This window comes from Oratosquilla oratoria, chromosome 21, assembly GCF_046742065.1.
Source record: "Oratosquilla oratoria isolate Oo_2021 chromosome 21, ASM4674206v1, whole genome shotgun sequence".
Taxonomy (NCBI): domain Eukaryota; kingdom Metazoa; phylum Arthropoda; class Malacostraca; order Stomatopoda; family Squillidae; genus Oratosquilla; species Oratosquilla oratoria.
Window position 1 is genome coordinate 25,594,948 of NC_134797.1, and position 18,882 is coordinate 25,613,829.

The 18,882-nt window shown below is 42.5% G+C and overlaps 1 protein-coding gene across 3 annotated transcripts in view; it reads right to left on the reverse strand.

Annotated features, from left to right (window-relative positions):
- Positions 1-11,747, reverse strand: part of LOC143036802 (alpha-crystallin B chain) — a 43,306-nt gene extending 31,559 nt beyond the window's left edge. The window contains exons 1-2 of one of the 3 annotated variants that reach the window (XM_076204556.1): positions 11,448-11,744; positions 2,989-3,117 (exon numbers count right to left, since the gene is read on the reverse strand). In XM_076204556.1, the coding sequence (XP_076060671.1) occupies positions 2,989-3,117; positions 11,448-11,635 (317 nt within the window). In that variant the 5' untranslated portion in view covers positions 11,636-11,744. Of the gene's footprint in view, positions 1-2,988; positions 3,118-11,447 lie in introns of all 3 variants that reach the window. The other 2 variants (XM_076204558.1, XM_076204557.1) reach the window with 2 other exon arrangements.
- Between the last annotated feature and the right edge of the window lie 7,135 nt (positions 11,748-18,882).

Below are 18,882 nucleotides of genomic sequence, written 5' to 3' on the forward strand. Positions count from 1 at the left end.
TAAAGGAGATCCTGAGAGGGAAGGAGAACGGGGAGGGAGAGGAGGAAGGAGAGGGGCAAAAGGAAAGATGGTAAGGAATTGGAGGAGAGGAAAAGGAAATATGGTACGGAATTGGAGGAGAGGAGATGAGAGGTGGGAAGAACAAGTGGGCAAGGGGGGAAAGGAAAAGTGAGGGGAGAAGGAAGGGGAAGGGGATGGGAAGGAAGTGTGTGGAAAGGGAAGAAGGAAGAGAAAGGAAGAATGAGGAAGAGGAGGCGAGGAGGAAGAGGTAAGGGAAGAGGAAAAGAGAAAGGGAAGGGGAGAAGGACAGAGGAAGGTAAAGAGGAGAAGCGGAAGGAAGAGGGAAGATGAGTAGGAGTACGAAGTGAGGTAAGATGGCAAGAAATAGAAGTGAAGAAGGACAAGGAGGAGGAGAGGGGAAGAGGAAGTACAGTGCAAAGGAATGTAGGGGGTGTAGGAAGATAAGGAGGAAAAGTATTAGGAAAGGAAGGAGGGAAGAAGAGTGTGAGGACAAGGAGATATGGAAAGAGACCACAGAACGACAAGATATGAAGTTCATACTCGGAACCAGATGAGTGGGAGGCAGTTGCATAAGAAATGCGTAGTTGATAGTTGCTAGAGGAAATTGCATCAGATGCAAGAAGAACATGCCCAGGCAGAGGGGGGGACCCAGTGTGGATAGGACAGGGGCGAGGGAATGTGATTTTGTGAGAAGAACCGACAGGTAGCACGTGAGTGTCATGAACGCGCGACGTCCCGAAAACAAGCGTTAAGCCAAGGTGCAGCAGAGGAAGTCAAGAACTACATCCGAACTACTTCGAGTGGGCCAGGCAAGAGGCGAGGAAGAGAGAATGAAGACAGCCTGGACCCGACCCGACCATCACCCCTCCCCCCAACACATACATACATACACACACACCTCTCCTCTCCACCATGTCCCCCAACCGGCGAGATAATACCCATGTATTCTTTTTTCGGCGATTCTGGGGCCGACGAGGCACACTACCTGACTGCCTTCCTGCCTACCCAAGGCCGTGGGGTGGCGCCAGGAAGGGGTGGGAAGTGGAAGCCCCCCTCCCCTCCCCCCAACTTCCTCACGCCAGCCATCACTTGTGCTTCAGTAGAGGGGATGGGAAAAGGAAAGAATGGTGCTGAGGGGAAACGGGGACCAGGAAGACCACAAAGAACATGAGACAAGCGTATGCCCATGGTATATCACTGGTATAATGATGACATACAAATAAATAATCTGACTGACACGATCATGTATGCTCGGGTTTGATCCTTGGTTGACAGCTAAGCATAATTACATACATATAATACTGGACGGAAGGAAATGTAAGAGGCGAAAGTGAAATGAATGCAGACGGATAATGGAACGTTAGGACGTGTGAAGGGACACGGGGGGAAAAGTAACGATAAAAAAGGAGAAAGATCGAGAGATGCGGGAAGAGGCCGAACAACAGAGGAAGAGGAAGGAATGATCGCTGCCACGCTCACGGCAACCGTCGTGTGATCCCTGTAACGCATTTTTGGCAGGTGCGTGCATGAAGTGGACTGCAGTCTCGTTCAGTCGTGGGCGTTTTCGTCCTTGGAGTGGGTCGCCACCTACACGAGGCACTCAGCACGCATGCGTAGCCCGTACACCCCCACCCCACCCCACCTCCTCCCATCTTCCTTCAACCGAGATCCAAAGAGGGCCGTGAGTGGGTGCAACGTCTCCTCACAGGTAGCATGGCAACCTCTCAGGGGCTGATGCTGCTCCCTCTCGAACTCACGTATGAGCTCTTCGCCAAATTGAGCACACGGTCCGGCTGGCCAGCAGGGTCTGGCACAATTCGCATCAGCGTCATCTCTCTCTCTCTCACACACACACACACACACAACACAAGGTCAGAGTACAGATGAGTCAGTGGCAAAAACAAGGCATCGCGATTCCTTCAGGATATATACGTGAATACAAATTGTCGAACACATATTTGGGCGCCAGTTGATCACTGGCGAATTCAAACCGTCCTCAAGGATATAAACAGTAGAATTGACGTTGGTCAAAATGTCCGAACGCCGAAATGTCCTGGTCCATAATGCCCGACCAGTGTGGCCATTATGTCCGATTATTAATCAAGCGAAATACCTCAATATTTTGACCATTACAATAGGACATAATGGGCGACGGACATTATGACCTGTATCCAATGGAATACACAGGGGCACATGCGCACACACATACAAAGATGACCCGGCACAAGCAGGGCGATAAGTTACCTGCATGGTGATCACCAACATAGATCATACGGAAAAACAGTGGATCGAGGTAAGGGATGATGAGTGGCACCCCCCTACCCCAGGATATATATATATAACGCAGAAACCACTGTTGGAGTAGAAAAGACTGGAAACGGGGAATATATATATTTCGATTGCAAACTGCAATCCTCTTCAGTAGATACAATTAAGAGAGAGCGTGCTGCTTAATCGAAATATATAGATTCCCCGTTTCCAGTCTTTTCTACTCCAATAGTGGTTTCTACTTGATTGACAAATGTGTGATTACATTTTTCACCTGTAATACATACATATATATATATATATATATATATATATATATATATATGTATATATATGTATATATACATACATATGTATATATATAAAAGTGGGATCCAGTCCATTCTGATGGCGGACCCCGGTAGGAAGGGTGAGTGAGAGGGCCCAGTCCCAAGGCGCCCGTCAACACGTCACAAAAGAGGCACAACCGAGAGGACACCTTCCGGTACTCGACGCCACACACGAGCCTAAAGGCAATAGAAGGGTCCAATATCACCGCGTCTCTTTGTCGCCGTCAGCATCCGGGTGGTGAAGTCGGAGTTCCCAATGCCAATGTGGGGTGGAAAGGTGCGGGGGAATGTTTTACTGATGCAGAACAGTTACTGCACGCGAGGGAAAAGGGGAAGGTTCCACCACAGCCATGCAAACAAGGTTCCTTACTGAGCGGCTTGAGTTTGCATTTGCGAGGAAGAGGAGGCTGATGTCGACTGGGTTGAGCCAGCAAACCTGGGGATGTTCTGAAATGGTGACAGACTCTGCTGTGGTGCCATGCAAGGCGTTTCGGGGAACCTGCAACAAAGAGAACTGACAAGAGCGGGATTTGCGTGAGTAGCCATGCACGACACACGTACTTCAATTGCACAGCGGCAAAACTGGCGCCACACGCCGTTAACTGGCAACACATGTACTGGTGACTAGGCTACGGTGACCTGTGTATTGGTGCCCATAGAATAACTTCCGCTACGTGTTGCCTAACTGTCTAGTGACTAATGCTTGTACTGCATGTGAAGACCAGCATAACGCAAGAGTTTCGTTCTACACCACTCGAGAAAGCGCCAAACTCGCCAGCTCCATCCCCATGCATGTGTCACTGGTGTGGCTGTAGACTCGTAGAGGCGACACCCATGGAAACACCAGTTGTGGCGTCTGTTGAAGAGTTGGTGGTGAGACAAGGTCTGGCGACGACACCACGAGGCCGGCTCACCAACTCTCCCACTCCTACAAACACCCTTCCATGCTCGTCAAGCCCGTTTCTCCACCTTACCACCTTTCCCAGTGCTGCTGCCCAAATCCGCCATAACCTCACTTGATTAGCAACACAATAGGCCTCACCGGGACAGCTCGCCAAGGTTTTCAACAAATTTTCTATGGAGGGATCCAGTTTACTGAATCGACAGGTTTCCCTGGGAAGGCCAGACTATCTTTACAGGAATGCTACTGACCAATGCCATTCAAGACATTACAGTACTAAAACCAAGCTTACTTCATCTTCCAGCGGCGGTGTACCTTCATCACATGTGGTCCTGTCACAAGGACAGGCTCAAGATAAACATCAACATCCTCCACCACCACCACCACCACCACCACCACCACTACCCTGCCTCCTTTTACCCCTACCATAACCACGCTGGTCAACCCGAAATTAAAAATGGTCACAGCCACATACGTTTCGCCCACTTTCTAGGTTCGTCTGAAATTCTTACTTTACCCTCTGCACTGAATAAATTGTATACAGTCACGAGCAAAAGTTTTGACCCATAATACATGTTTCAAAGCCAAAAAATTTCCTATGTAGTATTTGGCTTACATATATGCAATTTTATTCAATAGATTTAAAAAAATGGTCAGATAAAGAATTGAAATTTTTATATGAAAAAATTGGGTGGTTAACTTTTGGTCATGACTGTACGTTTGTATTGGTGCGCGTGATATTAGAGGTGAGTTTGACTTGAAGTTGTACTATTTTTATCCCATTCAAATACTTAAAAAATACCAATAGTAAATAAAAAATAATGGTTAATCATTACATACAATGTACCCATTCTCTATCTAAAACTATGCATGTCAATAAATGCAATGATAGCAGTGTACCCAAGACAATGGTTTCTGTTTTTATGACATCCTTCTTACTTTTTTTCATTTTGAACTTCGAGCGTGCGCCCTCTCGTTCAGCCCATGGATATTTTGTCTTTGGATCATGTGTTGAACTCGTGATCGACAGCTATTTCCCCCCCTGAAGAGAGCTCGTATGATCGACCTATGGGTAATGCTATGACCTTACACGCACACACACAACTCCCCGCCCACGAGAGTTGGAATAGCGACTCGAAGCGCAGAGACACTGAAATAATTTCAGCCCTGGGCAGGATTCGCCGTACTGATAGTCTGGGACTCTACCAACCGCCCAACCACTTCTCCCACGTGGAGACGTGCCAGTGGTGCGATGGTGAGGCCAACCCACCGTGCCTGACAGGACCCCCCAACCCCAACCCACCTCTACCTCTCAACCTCGCCACCACCCCACCCCGCACCGTATCATCTTGCAAGCACATGATCCACGGCTCAGCGTCAAGTTCCTCACGAAACTCTGCAATGACTGGACGACCGTTTGCGACGGGCAACAAGTGCTCCTGCTGCACACCTTGCAAACAACAGATGTTCCTGTGGACTCGCATATGAGAAGTACCCAGGTCCCAAGATTTTCCTGGTATCTATCATAAGGGTGGTCCACCATAAGGAATGGGTAGGGTCCGGGGGGGGGGCAGGAAATCAAGTCTGGTGGTGAGAGAGAGAGAGAGAGAGAGAGAGAGATATGGGGGTATTAGTCATTCCGACGACGGTTGGGCAGTGCATTACGGGCGATATTCATTGGCAACAAGGAGACCGATCTCGCTCGCCTCTACATATATTTTATGTCACACCGTTCACCTCACTCCCAGCACCTCCCTCTCTCTCCTTAACCAGGCCTCCCAAACCAACGCGCTCATGCCCAGTTCCTATATGTAAATTAATTGAAGTCTGCATGCGAAGCCCGACCTGGGCTGAATGGAAAACGTTTGATGGCTACAATGATCAGGAATGCGATGCCACGGAGGAGCAGGAGGTGATCATGAAGTGGTGGAGCAATAGAACCACAGTGTATTCCATCGCAGATCATCAGCGATTGTAACAGAAGGAACAATACAGCGTTGGGTAAGAGCAAGGAAGGATAGTGCAAATTCAAAATGATCAGTGCGTTTCTTTGAGTGGAAATTAGTCTCCAATTATAGTAAAAGGGGAAGGTGTGTGTGTGGGGGGGGGAAGGAGAGATAAAGCAGGAAAATGAGGACGGAGCAGAAAAAGGAAGTAGAAAAGGGGTGGGCGAGACGATGCCGGGGAATAAACGAGGAACAGGAGAAAATAAAAATGTAAGAAAAATCAGGAAGTAGAAAAGTTGGAGTAGGAACTAGAAGGGGGTGGTTATAAATAGAAAAAGCCATTGACATCATCTTGTCACTTCTTGATAAGGGGCAGCAAGACGTTGGCAGGGAGCGGGCACGTGGAAAGACATAACATGACCATCACATCGGTAAGGTATTTTGGTATGTACACGTTACCTAGGTAAGCTAAAGACAAGTAGAAAATGTCTGATTAAAGTAATTGGAAAATCCAATTATTACCTGAACATAAAGTTATGGTCGCCATGTGAACGAGGCTTTAAGATATATTTATACTTGGGAGTGCCTGAGCAAATTAATTGCCGTCATGCAAGAGGAACACATGTAACCGCCACCCGGACACAGGCAGAACATGCGACACACACACATCTCCTGAAGAGGACCACAGAAAGTGGTCGAAATATAAATACATTTATTTCTAACCTTATTTTTCGATAATGGGAAACATACATACATACATACATACGGGAAAGGTGGAGGGGGAAACACGGGTCTTTATCTGAATATCGAGTTTATTCCTGACCGGTTTCCCTTACAATAGCTGCTTCAGAAGCTATTGTAAGCGACCGGTCAGGAATAAACTCGATATTCAGATAAAAAAAAAAAAAACGTGTTTCCCCCTCCAACTTTCCCATAATTTGTCCCAATATATATATATATATATATATATATATATATATATATATATATATATATATATATATATATATATATATATAGAGAGAGAGAGAGAGAGAGAGAGAGAGAGAGAGAGATTACACGTGTGTTATTAAACAACTTTCGAGGATCGGCGAAGGACTACGCCGTCGCCATCAGGCCGGGTGTTAAATTACCCTGCACACACAAACGTCAAGTCAAGAAAGACATGGACAGCTTAAGTGAAGGTATATGAAATGAGGCTAAGCCCAAAATGACCTACGAAAGCGAGCAACGTATACACAGACAAGTAAACGAGTAAGAATACACGAACGCGACTCAACAAATACAGTGAGAACATATGATGGAATGCAGGTTGACGAGCTGATAGATTATACACGGATACAACCAGCCAAATGCGGTCGGCAAGCGTCAACTATCAATCCCAGAATCGCTATGATAAACAACTAACCTACTTTGGCCCTGTCACAGTTGTGACACCTACTATTGGTTATGTATCACATGCTAGAACAAGATTAGAGAAATTTATGAACCATTCTGGTGCAATGTTCACGGTGGTTGAGAGCGTGCTTGCATGGTATTCTGCTCGATATAAGGAATGATTCCTCTGTGCATTAGTTGTTGGCCAAGAAATAACCTTTTAAACCATGTGCAAGAAGATACACAAATTTACAAGGTAGATCTTCGTAACGCACGAATGATTAAATATTTCAAAATGAACAACTAATATAAGGGCGAGATTGTATACTACGAAACGGAAACAGTTATTTTCATCGTTAAACAAACCCCAATTAAATTGTAATGCATCTGGACTTTTACAATTTCTATTAGATATATAGAATTTCAGAAGATATGCTTCTGTCCAAACGATTGTTACTGCATACGACTTCATGAAAGAAAACATAAAGTACTATTTATGAAATATCATCTAATGGTATACTATTTTTACAAGAATTGAGATCGAACAAGAAATGCAACGTATTCCAACTCGACTTCGATGCACCTATCCCATTGTATGAGAAGCATTCATGGGACATTTAACATGCATTTCTTATGAATGAATGAATTGTCACCCTAAGATGTCCTCCCCAACCACCCTCGTTGTCCGAAGAATTAAAGAAAGAGCCAAAACTCTTGGGAAACTGCGCACAACGCTCGGATGAAAAGCACCGCCGCAGGATTACCAACGGCCTAACGGTTTAACCGTTGGGCCGCGACATGACCGGGGGTGGCGACAATAACTACACTCATCTTTTGTACTCTCGTCCTTAATATAAGTATTTGAAATTATTCTAAAATAAGAGCAAATATTTTTTTCTCGCGAATTTCTCGTTGTAGTTGTTTTTCGTTCACCATGTCCATAGCCGAAATAAAATGTACTTCAAGAACTAATGCGTGTCATGTGCATCAGTGATGCAAGGTATAATCTATTAGGGAAATGTGTCAAAACCTCTCAACGTCCTCATCTTCATCCAGGTGAGGCGGACAATTGTCGACTGTCATTTTACTGCTACAAACATTAAAACAAACGCCACAAGCATACAATACTGTACTGAAGTCAAACATTTCTTCCCATAGATCTATATCAGGACCCAAAGACCGTGGCCAGTCGTTGTAAAGGACCGGGTTTCCTGTCAGTTAATTTTTAGGCAGCAATCATTATATTATCATCACAATATTACTACTAGGAACCCTTACTCTAATGGCATCAAGGCATAGTTATATCCAAGAAGGAACGCCAATTATTCTTCGTTGTACGGGCATAATATACGACTCGACAACCTCGAAGACGACACTAAAAGTTTGCAACTCGCCACGCTACCGAAACAGTAAGCCCAACCTCCCATCATAGTACATAATTGTTTGTGCTGCCACAGCAACAAATTACATTTTAAATTATACACACAGACATATACCAGGTACAGCAAATTTAATAGAGGTCACCCCAAATCTAAAAGTTCATGACCCCACACCATTATAAGACGAACGAAATTTTATCACTTCTGAGAACACAGAAGCATTCGTTTGATAAATCCCTTGGCTACGGCGATGGCACTGATGGACAAATGGCGTAAATACTACGTTCTTGCAAGTGGAGCTGCCGATGCGAGGAAAACCTGAAGAAACAGCCAGACCTTTCACAAGGAATAATTGAAAAAAGATAAGCTTTTCCCAATTGATCCCTTTCATACAGAGGGGACTACTAGATTTGTTCTACTCAATGACATACACTTTCAATGTTGTGTAACACCACTGCAATGACGACAGAGATTGCGTTCAACGTCTAAGAGGTCAACACTTCCCTGCCTACCGCCTACTTCATTCAGCTTGGAACATATTTCATGGATGCAACAGGTCGCCTTGAGGCTCTTGTCCCCACCATACGGCGCATGATCCTCATGCCTAAAGATTTGTATAAAATCATTAGGCACATTAGAGTCATTTTGTATCCCCAAATGCTCCAAATAGCACTTGCAAATTGTCACAAATTTCCTTTTGTTAATTTAGGAACGTAACTTGTCCAGTGTACTAAATTTACACTTTCAAAAGGAATAACCTAAATTGAAAAAATCCTAACATCTGGCAATTTGTGGGTCCTTCGTTCCATTTGGCAGTGGTTCGCCCACAACTTTCCCATAGATTGGAAAATACGAGCGTTGGGCTATCATCCGGAAGGGCGCTGATGATACCTGGTTAACGCTTCAGGGCAACCCCTGGATGACGCCAGCCCATCAAGCATTACACCATAACGGAAGCTGCCGTATTGCAAGGGTGGCCACATGCAATATGACGCAGACAAAAAATCATTCTGATCCACGAACAAACGAGGCTCCACCGTTATTCTGTTACCAGTTAGTCAAATATGATGTTCTTATGCAGCAAGGTGTACACTGACACATTGGTCGGTCATCTGACTGCCAAGTCTAGGGCGGATTTCATCACCTACTCGCTGCCAGAAAACACCAGAACATGCAACTCACAAGACGAAATTGAACCACCCCAATTAAATTGCGTCCTGTCATGTGACACATATTCCACGTCTTTTCACAACCGAAAAAAGCGACAAACATGACACCCTGTAACCTTTGTTCATGATATCATCATATGGGAAACTTCCGCTACAGTCACCATCCGTTTCCTCATGGTAACTGCGACTCAATGCAACTGCGTGGTCAACATCCTTGCCAACGGAGCATAAGATATTTCTTAAAACAATCCTCCCGGGAGAAAAATACAGCTTCATTGTTTTCACATAAGCTCGAATTAGACATTTAGGGCGAACATAATTTGGTTTACTTGTGGTTGCCATGAGCCTTTATACAAGTTTTGAAACATTCAGATGAACAAGCACCCAATTCTCAAAGCCCTATCACAAGAGGCAGAAAGAAGAGGGGGAGAGAAATCGATGTTGGGTATACCGAGACACCAAAAATAGACATGCAATCAAATTACCTGACGTTAATAAGTATCTCCAGGGACATCAACGTCAACTCCCACTTCCTGGGCATTCAGGTAAGTAAACGGGAGGATAGTCGGTGCAGCAAGCGTGCAACTGCATGAACGTTGTGATATTGCGTGGCAGTAGGAGACCAGACTAAAGGTCACGACACGAGAGATGCTTGCAGGAGTGACGTGGCAAAGGTTAGCACAGCTGTGAAACTGCGAGATAGCGTATACTGTGCACCACTGTGAGGCGGAGAGGGGCAATATAGTGACCATAGATATCATCGCGTTGATCTCCATTTGAAGTCTGGTCGTCTCCAAGAAACTGATGGAACTCAGTTATGGGACTACTGGTCCCTCCATTGTAGTTTAATTATCGCCAAAGTATGCAGGAAGGCACTTACCTCAATCCCCAAGACCTGCATCCATGAAACTTTCAACCCACCTTCATCAAATTACTGGCATGTCTTAATAACGTCAACCTACTCTGCTGGGAACAGCATCCAATCCCTTCCCCTCCCACAAAAACCAATCCAGCGTAAGCAAGCGATCTGACACAGGTAGTCCATTTCATATATGGATGACATTGCTAGGCTACTTCTTACCACGACTTGCGGCATTACCTCGCTAATCATTCCCGAAGGCGCATTTTTTAAAGTGTCAACAACACTGACAAATCCCGTGTGGTACTTTAATTATGTCGGCTACAGACTATCTACTCAATGTTTCTATGAACTAGTGGACTACCATCGAACAAGGTGACATGTTATGCGGATGTTAGATCCGACAAATCGAAACCAGATTCAAGCCATAGGCCTCAAAATAGTTTAATAAAACCGCCTGAACTTCGCACAAAAAAACGGGGGATGATGGCATTGTGCCGAGTTAAGTTGACGACTGGAATGGACAGTTACAAACAGGCGGGTCAAGGCGTGCCCTGGGTGGGTAGGGATCGGGGGGAAGGTTGTAGGCGGGAGAATAAACAGCTGTAACCGTGGTCAAATAAAGGTCGTTTGCCAATTCGAACGCTTTATCAACCTATGAACCTCGACGACCTATGTTATATTTCATCGGGTTCTATTATCATTGTCATTTCTCACCACTTTCGTGAGGATACCAGAATTCAGCATAAATTGTGACATGAACGAGTCTAGAACAGAGGTGGTGGTGGCTGGGTTGGGCGGAGTGCATTATACTTCCAGTAGCTGAAACGAAGGTTAGTGTGGATAGTTGAAGTCGTGCGTGGGCAATTGAGAATTTCGTGAGAAACTGAATTGTCCTTATTATGGTCTGAGTGTCAAGCATCGCCTGTTTAATGATGCCGAATACACCGTTAATATTACCGATGTTCCAACGGTATTCAGTGTTGATGAAATGCTTAACTGAACCACTAAGATGAAAAAACAATAATAACACACGAACCTTCCATAGATGTCAAAAACCGCGGCACGAGGCAGATCTTGTCAATATTTGGATTTGAGGCTGCGCCAAAACGTCACCTACCTTGAGGCGTCACACTAGGTATACGTGTGGCGTGTCATGCCTTACTTTCTACCCATATACTTAAAATATCAAGTGTACCTGGTGTTGGCGATCATAGATCGTGAGAACAGTGAAGACTCGCGATTCATTAGTTCATTCCTGAAGCGGGTCATCTCGTCTTCCATCTTCTTCATTTCAGAATCAAAACGCTCTCGAATGGAGTTAAACTCTTGATCGATGACAGAAAAATCTCCAAGTTTCACGGGAATGTGCTTAAATCCTTCCATGGTTGATGTCAAGAGACTACTTCACTCTGGCACAAAAGGAATATAAAATATCGGTGCTCACTCACTCCGTCCGTTCTTGACTGTGTCTGTTCAGGAACTACACATTCCGAAGCGCGGGCCAATGGAGGGAGAATGGGAGGGAACGGCGCAGCTTGTGTTCGTATGGCAGAAAATTGGTTTTATTTGAAAACTAAATTTGTGTACTTAACGTTATTCAATCATTTTCTGTGCACATTTTGTTATTTCTATTAAAACTTTTTAACAATTTATTTTCTATATTTAAAAACAAATACAAAATTAAGCATTATCTGTAAAATATCTCAACGAAGTCAAATAGTGAGACAGAGACTTCTAGAATGCTCGCGCATGCCGCGAACTCAGAATGTAGCCAAAATATATAGTAAACTAGGAAAATTAAAGATATTTCATCACAGCAACCGTTTAATGGTTAATATTTTACGTAGAACACTTATAAATACACGCATCATTATTTTTTTAGTGTCCTGTAAATCACATACAAAATCTTGAATAGTGTCCGATCACTTAATTTTTTCAGGGTAGATTTCTATATTGTTTATCTATTTATTTATTTATTTGTTTATTTCTAAACTTAGGATGCGCACATCGGAGCAAGGCATATACGGAGTATATTTGTAATTTGATGGCATGAAAGGGAAATACAACGTTCATAGGTTCTAAGGTAAGAAAACAAATATTCGACTTTTTTTTTTTTTTTGCAAATGCTAAGATAAACACAAGGATATTTTCGGGGTCAGATGGGGATGTGAAGCAAGTATTTCTTGATTGAAATTTAACCCAGTATTGCCGTCCGTAAAGATTTTGCCGCGATAATCTCACCTGTTAGGAATCGGTCCTTTACCGAAAAAGGCATTGAACATATCAATGTGGCAAACGCCTGATGACTAAGAACTTAAAAGCAAGGCCGAGAACCTTAATTATGGTTGACACCAGCCGATTTTATTCGGCCTCTTACCCAGTGCATGTTAGGCATCTGTCGGTCATCGATGTCCTCCCCGCAAAGTCGCTCCATGAAGAGCTCCGGTCTATCTTCGTCATCTAGCCTATCTCCTCTGCTCACAACTGCTTCCCTGACTCCTATTCATCTTCTGGGTCTTCCCACTGACCTTCTCCCTTGTGGTATCCAATCAAGTGACAGTTTTGGCACACTTTTCTTTTCCAGTCTCATTACATTACAATGACAATTACTCCCAATTCACGTCTGAGTGTTAATGGGCTGAATCGTTACCAGAACTTTGTCGGTATTATAATACCAGAGTTTCTATCTTTTGGATAATATCGCACCGGTGACGCGGAGGGCCAGTAAAAGAACTGATCAGCATTCCCTATTGAGTGGAGATTAGTATTCACTTTTCTATCCATTTGGATTTAGTTGCCGCCATGTTAGCCTCGCAAGTGGGCTTCGTCTTCTTACTGATATCTTGGTCGCAGATTTGGTATAATGTTTCACATCCTCCGTTATTTCCAGTTCTAGATCATAGTTTCTCCCCAAAATATTTACTTTTTTTATAGTTATTCTAATTTCGTAGTGTCAGCTGGGAGCGTGATAAATTATCTTTGGGGGATACTTTTTAAACATTCTATCATTTTATTGGACCGTGGTTCAAACATTAGATATTTATGTGGAACATTCCTCACTTACGTTTGTCGAAGGTTCAGATTACAGTGATTCAGTCCATTTAATCATGGATCAACATCCTAGCTGTGCTGTCATTTAGATATCTTATGAATGCAATGTTTCGTAGATGATAGCAACACATTTTTACATTTCTACCGTGTAAATGTTGAATAATGTTAGGCCTAATATTGTTACTCATAATACTCCTTTAATGGTATGATTATTTGTCTTTCTGCAAGATAACTTACCAAATTTTTAATAATTCTTTACAAATGCCTGTAGACTCAGATTCTCCAGTAAGATACTGTGTCGATTATAAAGGTATTGAGGTTCCCTGGTCGCTACAACGAGACACCTCCAAACTCCATCTGCTAAGACGTCAAGAATAACCAATATAAACATTTTACACCATCCTTATTAAATCGTTCATTGTTGTGCATAAATTTTTATTTTTCTGTTGAATAATCGGCTCTATATGTTGACTGATTTTCCCGTATAATCTCGTTTACATTCAGGTATGTATTTTATTTGTTATTTACATTATTATCTTTTTTTTTCGCATCCGACCTAGATATGGACCAAAAGGTCTCCTGTCGGCATGCTCCGCCTTTGTAATCCTTTGTAATTTGATCGTGTATTTTTTTTTTTTTTTTTTTTTTTTTTTTTTTTTTTTTTTTAAGTTCGACAAGTTCGATACTGGTCTATATAATTCCCTCTCCTTTGTACGTAGGTTAAATACATTGATACTTAGCTTATTTTACATATATATATATATATATATATATATATATATATATATATATATGTATATATATATATATATATATATATATATATATATATATATATATATATAATCACTATTTCAATATAAGTATTTGATGTCTCAAAGTTCATCTATCAGATCTTTCATTGGAAACGGGTCATTTTCAGTATACGGAGCTTTAACGTTTTTCATTATTTTCCATATGTCATTACTGGTCACTACATTTTCTCAACATTTTCACTATTTATGTTTTTTTTGTTTTTGTTTGTTTGTTAAGTATTCACATATTTCATTACTTCTATTTTCGAAGAACTCACTAGATTGATCAACTAGTGCTTTGTATCACTTGCACTTTACGTGATTTTTTCAACAGTTCATCTATAAATAGATTTCAAATAATTGCTTAAGATATCTTTTATCAACAATAACGTAGTATTTCATTCTAGTTTTCCTGGTAGAATTATCAGTCATTTCTTATCTACAAGAACTGCCGTGTTGTCCCTGCAAGAAGCGGCTCTATTTACGAGGAAGAAGACAGAAAGTCAATGGAGGACTCCGGCGACAATTTGTCGCAAGGCCACCCCGTCTCCAAATGGAGTTGCGGATCCGGCAGTGCTGCAACCAGGTCTCTGGATCAAGTCCAGTAATTCGCTCAATTCTCTCTTTCATTCCCTGCCAATTCATCTTCGAAATACCTTATGATCATAAGCAACAAGCAACTTCCCCAGATACAATGTGCTCTCCTTTCATCTCAACATAAATATAAGAAACTATGGATGATCCATTCTCAGGCCGCTGCCCAATAAAGATCATAGAGCTAGAAGGCAAAATACAATATACATACAGTACATCGGAATATCCATAAACTACAAAAAAGCAAACTGGCAAGAATACATAAAAGAAATAGGAAAGAACTTTGAGAGTTTTGTCATCCATTGACAGAACAGTGGAAGAGACCGTAACCATTCTGGAGTGCAACAAGAGAAATTCCAAATGGCTACAGGGAAAAATACAGAAATGAACAGTAACTGTCCCTCCATTGTCTCCGATGCAGCTCCGGTCTCTCTTCGTCATCTAGCCTATCTGCTCTGCTCTCAAATGCTTCCCTGACGCCATCCCAGATAACCATGAGTCAAAGAAACACCCAATAGTAAAATTGAATGGCCATACCTATCCATTGAATATGAACCAAAAATTGTTGGGTCTCATGTTTTAATACTAACACGACCTTTAGACTAAACATGAAAGACATGGCAGTGAAGATCAGTAGGAAAATAAACATACTAAAACCAGTAAGAAGAGCAGGTTTTTGACAGCAGAAGGAATCTCCAAACATAGTCTATAAACACTTCTACAAAAAAAAGGTCCCAACAGTGAGTGAGACAGAGAACGGGGTTCTTTACCAATGTGTGAAGCGTAAAATTTACAATCAATGTTTAATGTCGGCTAAGATGTACGGATGTGTGACTTGGGAACTGATGAAGTCGATGATGAGAGTCAAAGAAGGCACAGAGAATAACGGTGAAATCAACTGTAGGAATAACGCTGGAAAACAAGAAAAGGGCAAGTTGGAGTGAAATATATTGTGGAGGCAGTACAAGAAATGAGGTGAAATTGGACAGGAAAGTTGGTGCGAAAGAATGATGGGCGATGGAACAAATTTGTTACTGAATGGATGCCGCGAGATAGGAAGTGTGAGAGAGGAAGACCAGACAGAAGCTGGAGAGACGAGATAGAGATGTTCGCAGGAAGTTCGTAGGCAAAGATTGGCGCGGTTGTGCAAGTCATGGAATGATATAGGAGAGGCCTTGTAGACAAACGAACTTAAATGATACTACTCCTTCTGCGTTTAATTTTTCACTCAGATTTTCTTTACCTCTAGTTAATTTACGATGCTGAATTAATATATTACCAAATAAATGTCCGTTGGTTGATGCAATGTTTCGGTGTGTGTATGTGTATGTATATATATATATATATATATATATATACATACACGCATATATATACATATATACATATATACATATATGTGTTGGTACATTGTGACAAGTTGATGAAGGTGGAAAAAGAAGTCACGGGTCTAGTTCCGAGTTACTGAGTTTATTCCTGACCGGTTTCGCTCTATGCTTCTTCAGAGGAATGTAACACGCATTACATTCCTCTGAAAAAGCATAGAGCGAAACCGGTCAGGAATAAACTCAGTAACTCGGAACTAGACCCGTGACTTCTTTTTCCACCTTCACCATATATATATATATATCTATATATATATATATATATATATATATATATATATATATATATATATATATATATATATATATATAAATTATTCATACTCCGAGTTGGGATCATTGGTGTTCCTGCGCGAAGGGGCCTCCTTTGATTGGCTACCATTGGCTAATAGGGGATATTACAGGAGGTCTGGACGACCTCTCCTAGTGGTGTTTGTAGCTGATCTGTCTAGGCCCAGTCCTTTCAGGGTAAGGCCTGCAGATCTTCGACCTGGATGGTGATACTAGGATGGCTTTGCATGCACATGGCTTCTAGGAGCAGTAGCTTGCGGGGATCTGATTCTGTCTATGATTGTTTTGTTTTTGTCTAGGTCCTTTCTTGTTAATGTTTGAGTGTGTGAGGTGGTGTAGTGTGACTTCATTGATCCGTTGGACAGGTGGCATGCCAAGCGTCGTGTTAGTTTCGCTGTTGTCGTACCAATGTAGGTGTGAGGTCAACACTCCTCACTGTTGCATTTGCATTGGTAGACAACGTGGTCTTCCTATAATGGTGTTTTTGTGATGGTGGTTACGGTTCAGTTGGGCTGTTTTCTTGGTATTGTAGTAGATGATGGGTTGGATTTGTTTTTCGGGGTCTGTTGTCTGTATGTTCTTGTTTATGATTTCTTTCAGTAGTTTTTCACCTGTCTTGTGTTCTGTGGACATGTGATTGTTGTAGTATAACTTAATGGAGTTTCTATTGTTAGATGTCGGGTCATCTTTTGTGTACCATTTATCAAGGGTTTTTTTTTTTGTGTGTAATGTGTGTTACTTCAGAGTTTGCGTATCAGTTGTTTACCGATGAACCCTGGACTTGGCTTGAACGGAAAAAAGCGAGTGCACCTCCTGTTAATTGCACTTCACCATCGGTGCATATGTCAGGAGTGTCCTTTCACACTGCTCCACATGGAAAAATACACATCAGGAACTGGAGAAACTTACTCGGGTCCCGGTTAACAACGGATAAGCAAACTCTGAAGTAAAGGAGCAGATTCTCTTCTATACACGTATAATTAAAAACGACAGGATTATTGCAGTTATTAATTTTGACATTAGAAATTTTAAAGAAGAAAATGAACTGCAATAATGCTGTCGTTTTTAATTTTATGCATGCGTGTGTGTATATATATATATATGTATATATATATATATATTTATATATATATATGTATATATACATATATATATATATATATGTGTGTGTGTGTGTGTGTGTATTGTGTTGTGATGCATGAGGTGGAATGGGCGGGGGGATGGGGGGTGAGCTAGTATGTGTGAGCAAAATTTGACGCAGCCCGAAGGGATTTCTCCCCGTCTTCTCCTTTTATGCATGGGGGGACGGAGAGGGGGGTCGCCGATTTAATGAAGCGGCCTTGCTGTGGATGTGCTGTGTCTTGCGACACTGCTTCTGACCCAGGGCAGTGGACAAGGTGCAGGGATGACCCGTCATCCGGGAGGTGCTAAGATAAGAGGGAGGGTGGAGGGGTATGGAGTGTATTCAGGGATGAAATGGGTGGGAATGATTTTATGCCTTTTACTTTTTGGCTACCTCCCTTGTAAGGGGGGAAAAGCCTTGGTATATGTATGTGTGTGTGTGTGTGTGTGTGTGTGTGTATGTATGTGTGTGTGTGTTTGTGCGCGTGTGTATGTACCCGCCTACCAAGTACGCCACGAAATACTGCTGCGGCGTTTGAAACATTATAGAGGCGTTTTTTTTGAGAGAGAGAAAGAGAGAGAGAGAGGAGTAATTTTTCAGATGGGATATAAATCCAGACAGTAATCAGATGGAAGTGCTTCAAGTAGAAAATGATGATCATGTGTGTGTTTGCATGAATGTGTATTTGTGTATCCACCTAAATATATTGGCATAATTGTAATATACAGAAAAGAAGCTACACATGTAAGGCCCTACCTCTTGTTCTCCAAATACGATACCTAAACCAATATTCCGTAGGAATAATATATGCATAGAGAGGGGTCCCTAGTCCCTTCACTTCATCCCAATATTTTTTTTGTTTTACGACACGCAAGGCCACGGTGGCGGTATTCTTTTCTCCACCACAAAGTGCTAAGATGTGAGGGACAACGTGCTTTTTATTGGGTGTGGGATGGGTATAGAGTGTATTCGTACATGCCCCAACTCCGCCACCCCTTTATAAGGGGGAAAGGTCTATTAGTATATGTATTGTGCATATTTTTGAATCTGGTTATTGTTTTGAGTTTGTGTGAGTGATTCACCATGGTCTTGGATCACGTGTTGGGCTCGTGATCGACAGCTATTTCCTTCCCGGAAGAGATCCCATATATGACCGATCTGTGGGTAATGCTGTGACCTTACACGCACCAACTCCCCGCCCACGAGAGTTGAAGTAACGACTCACAGCGCAGCCATACTGAAGTTATTTCAGCACTGGGCGCAATTCGAACCCGGACCGCTGTAGTGGCAGCCGGGAACTCTACCAGCTGTGCCATCGATTCGTGCGTGTGTGTGCTCGTGTGTTAGCGTTTATGTGCATGTGTGTGTGTGTGTGTGTGTATGTGTGTGTGT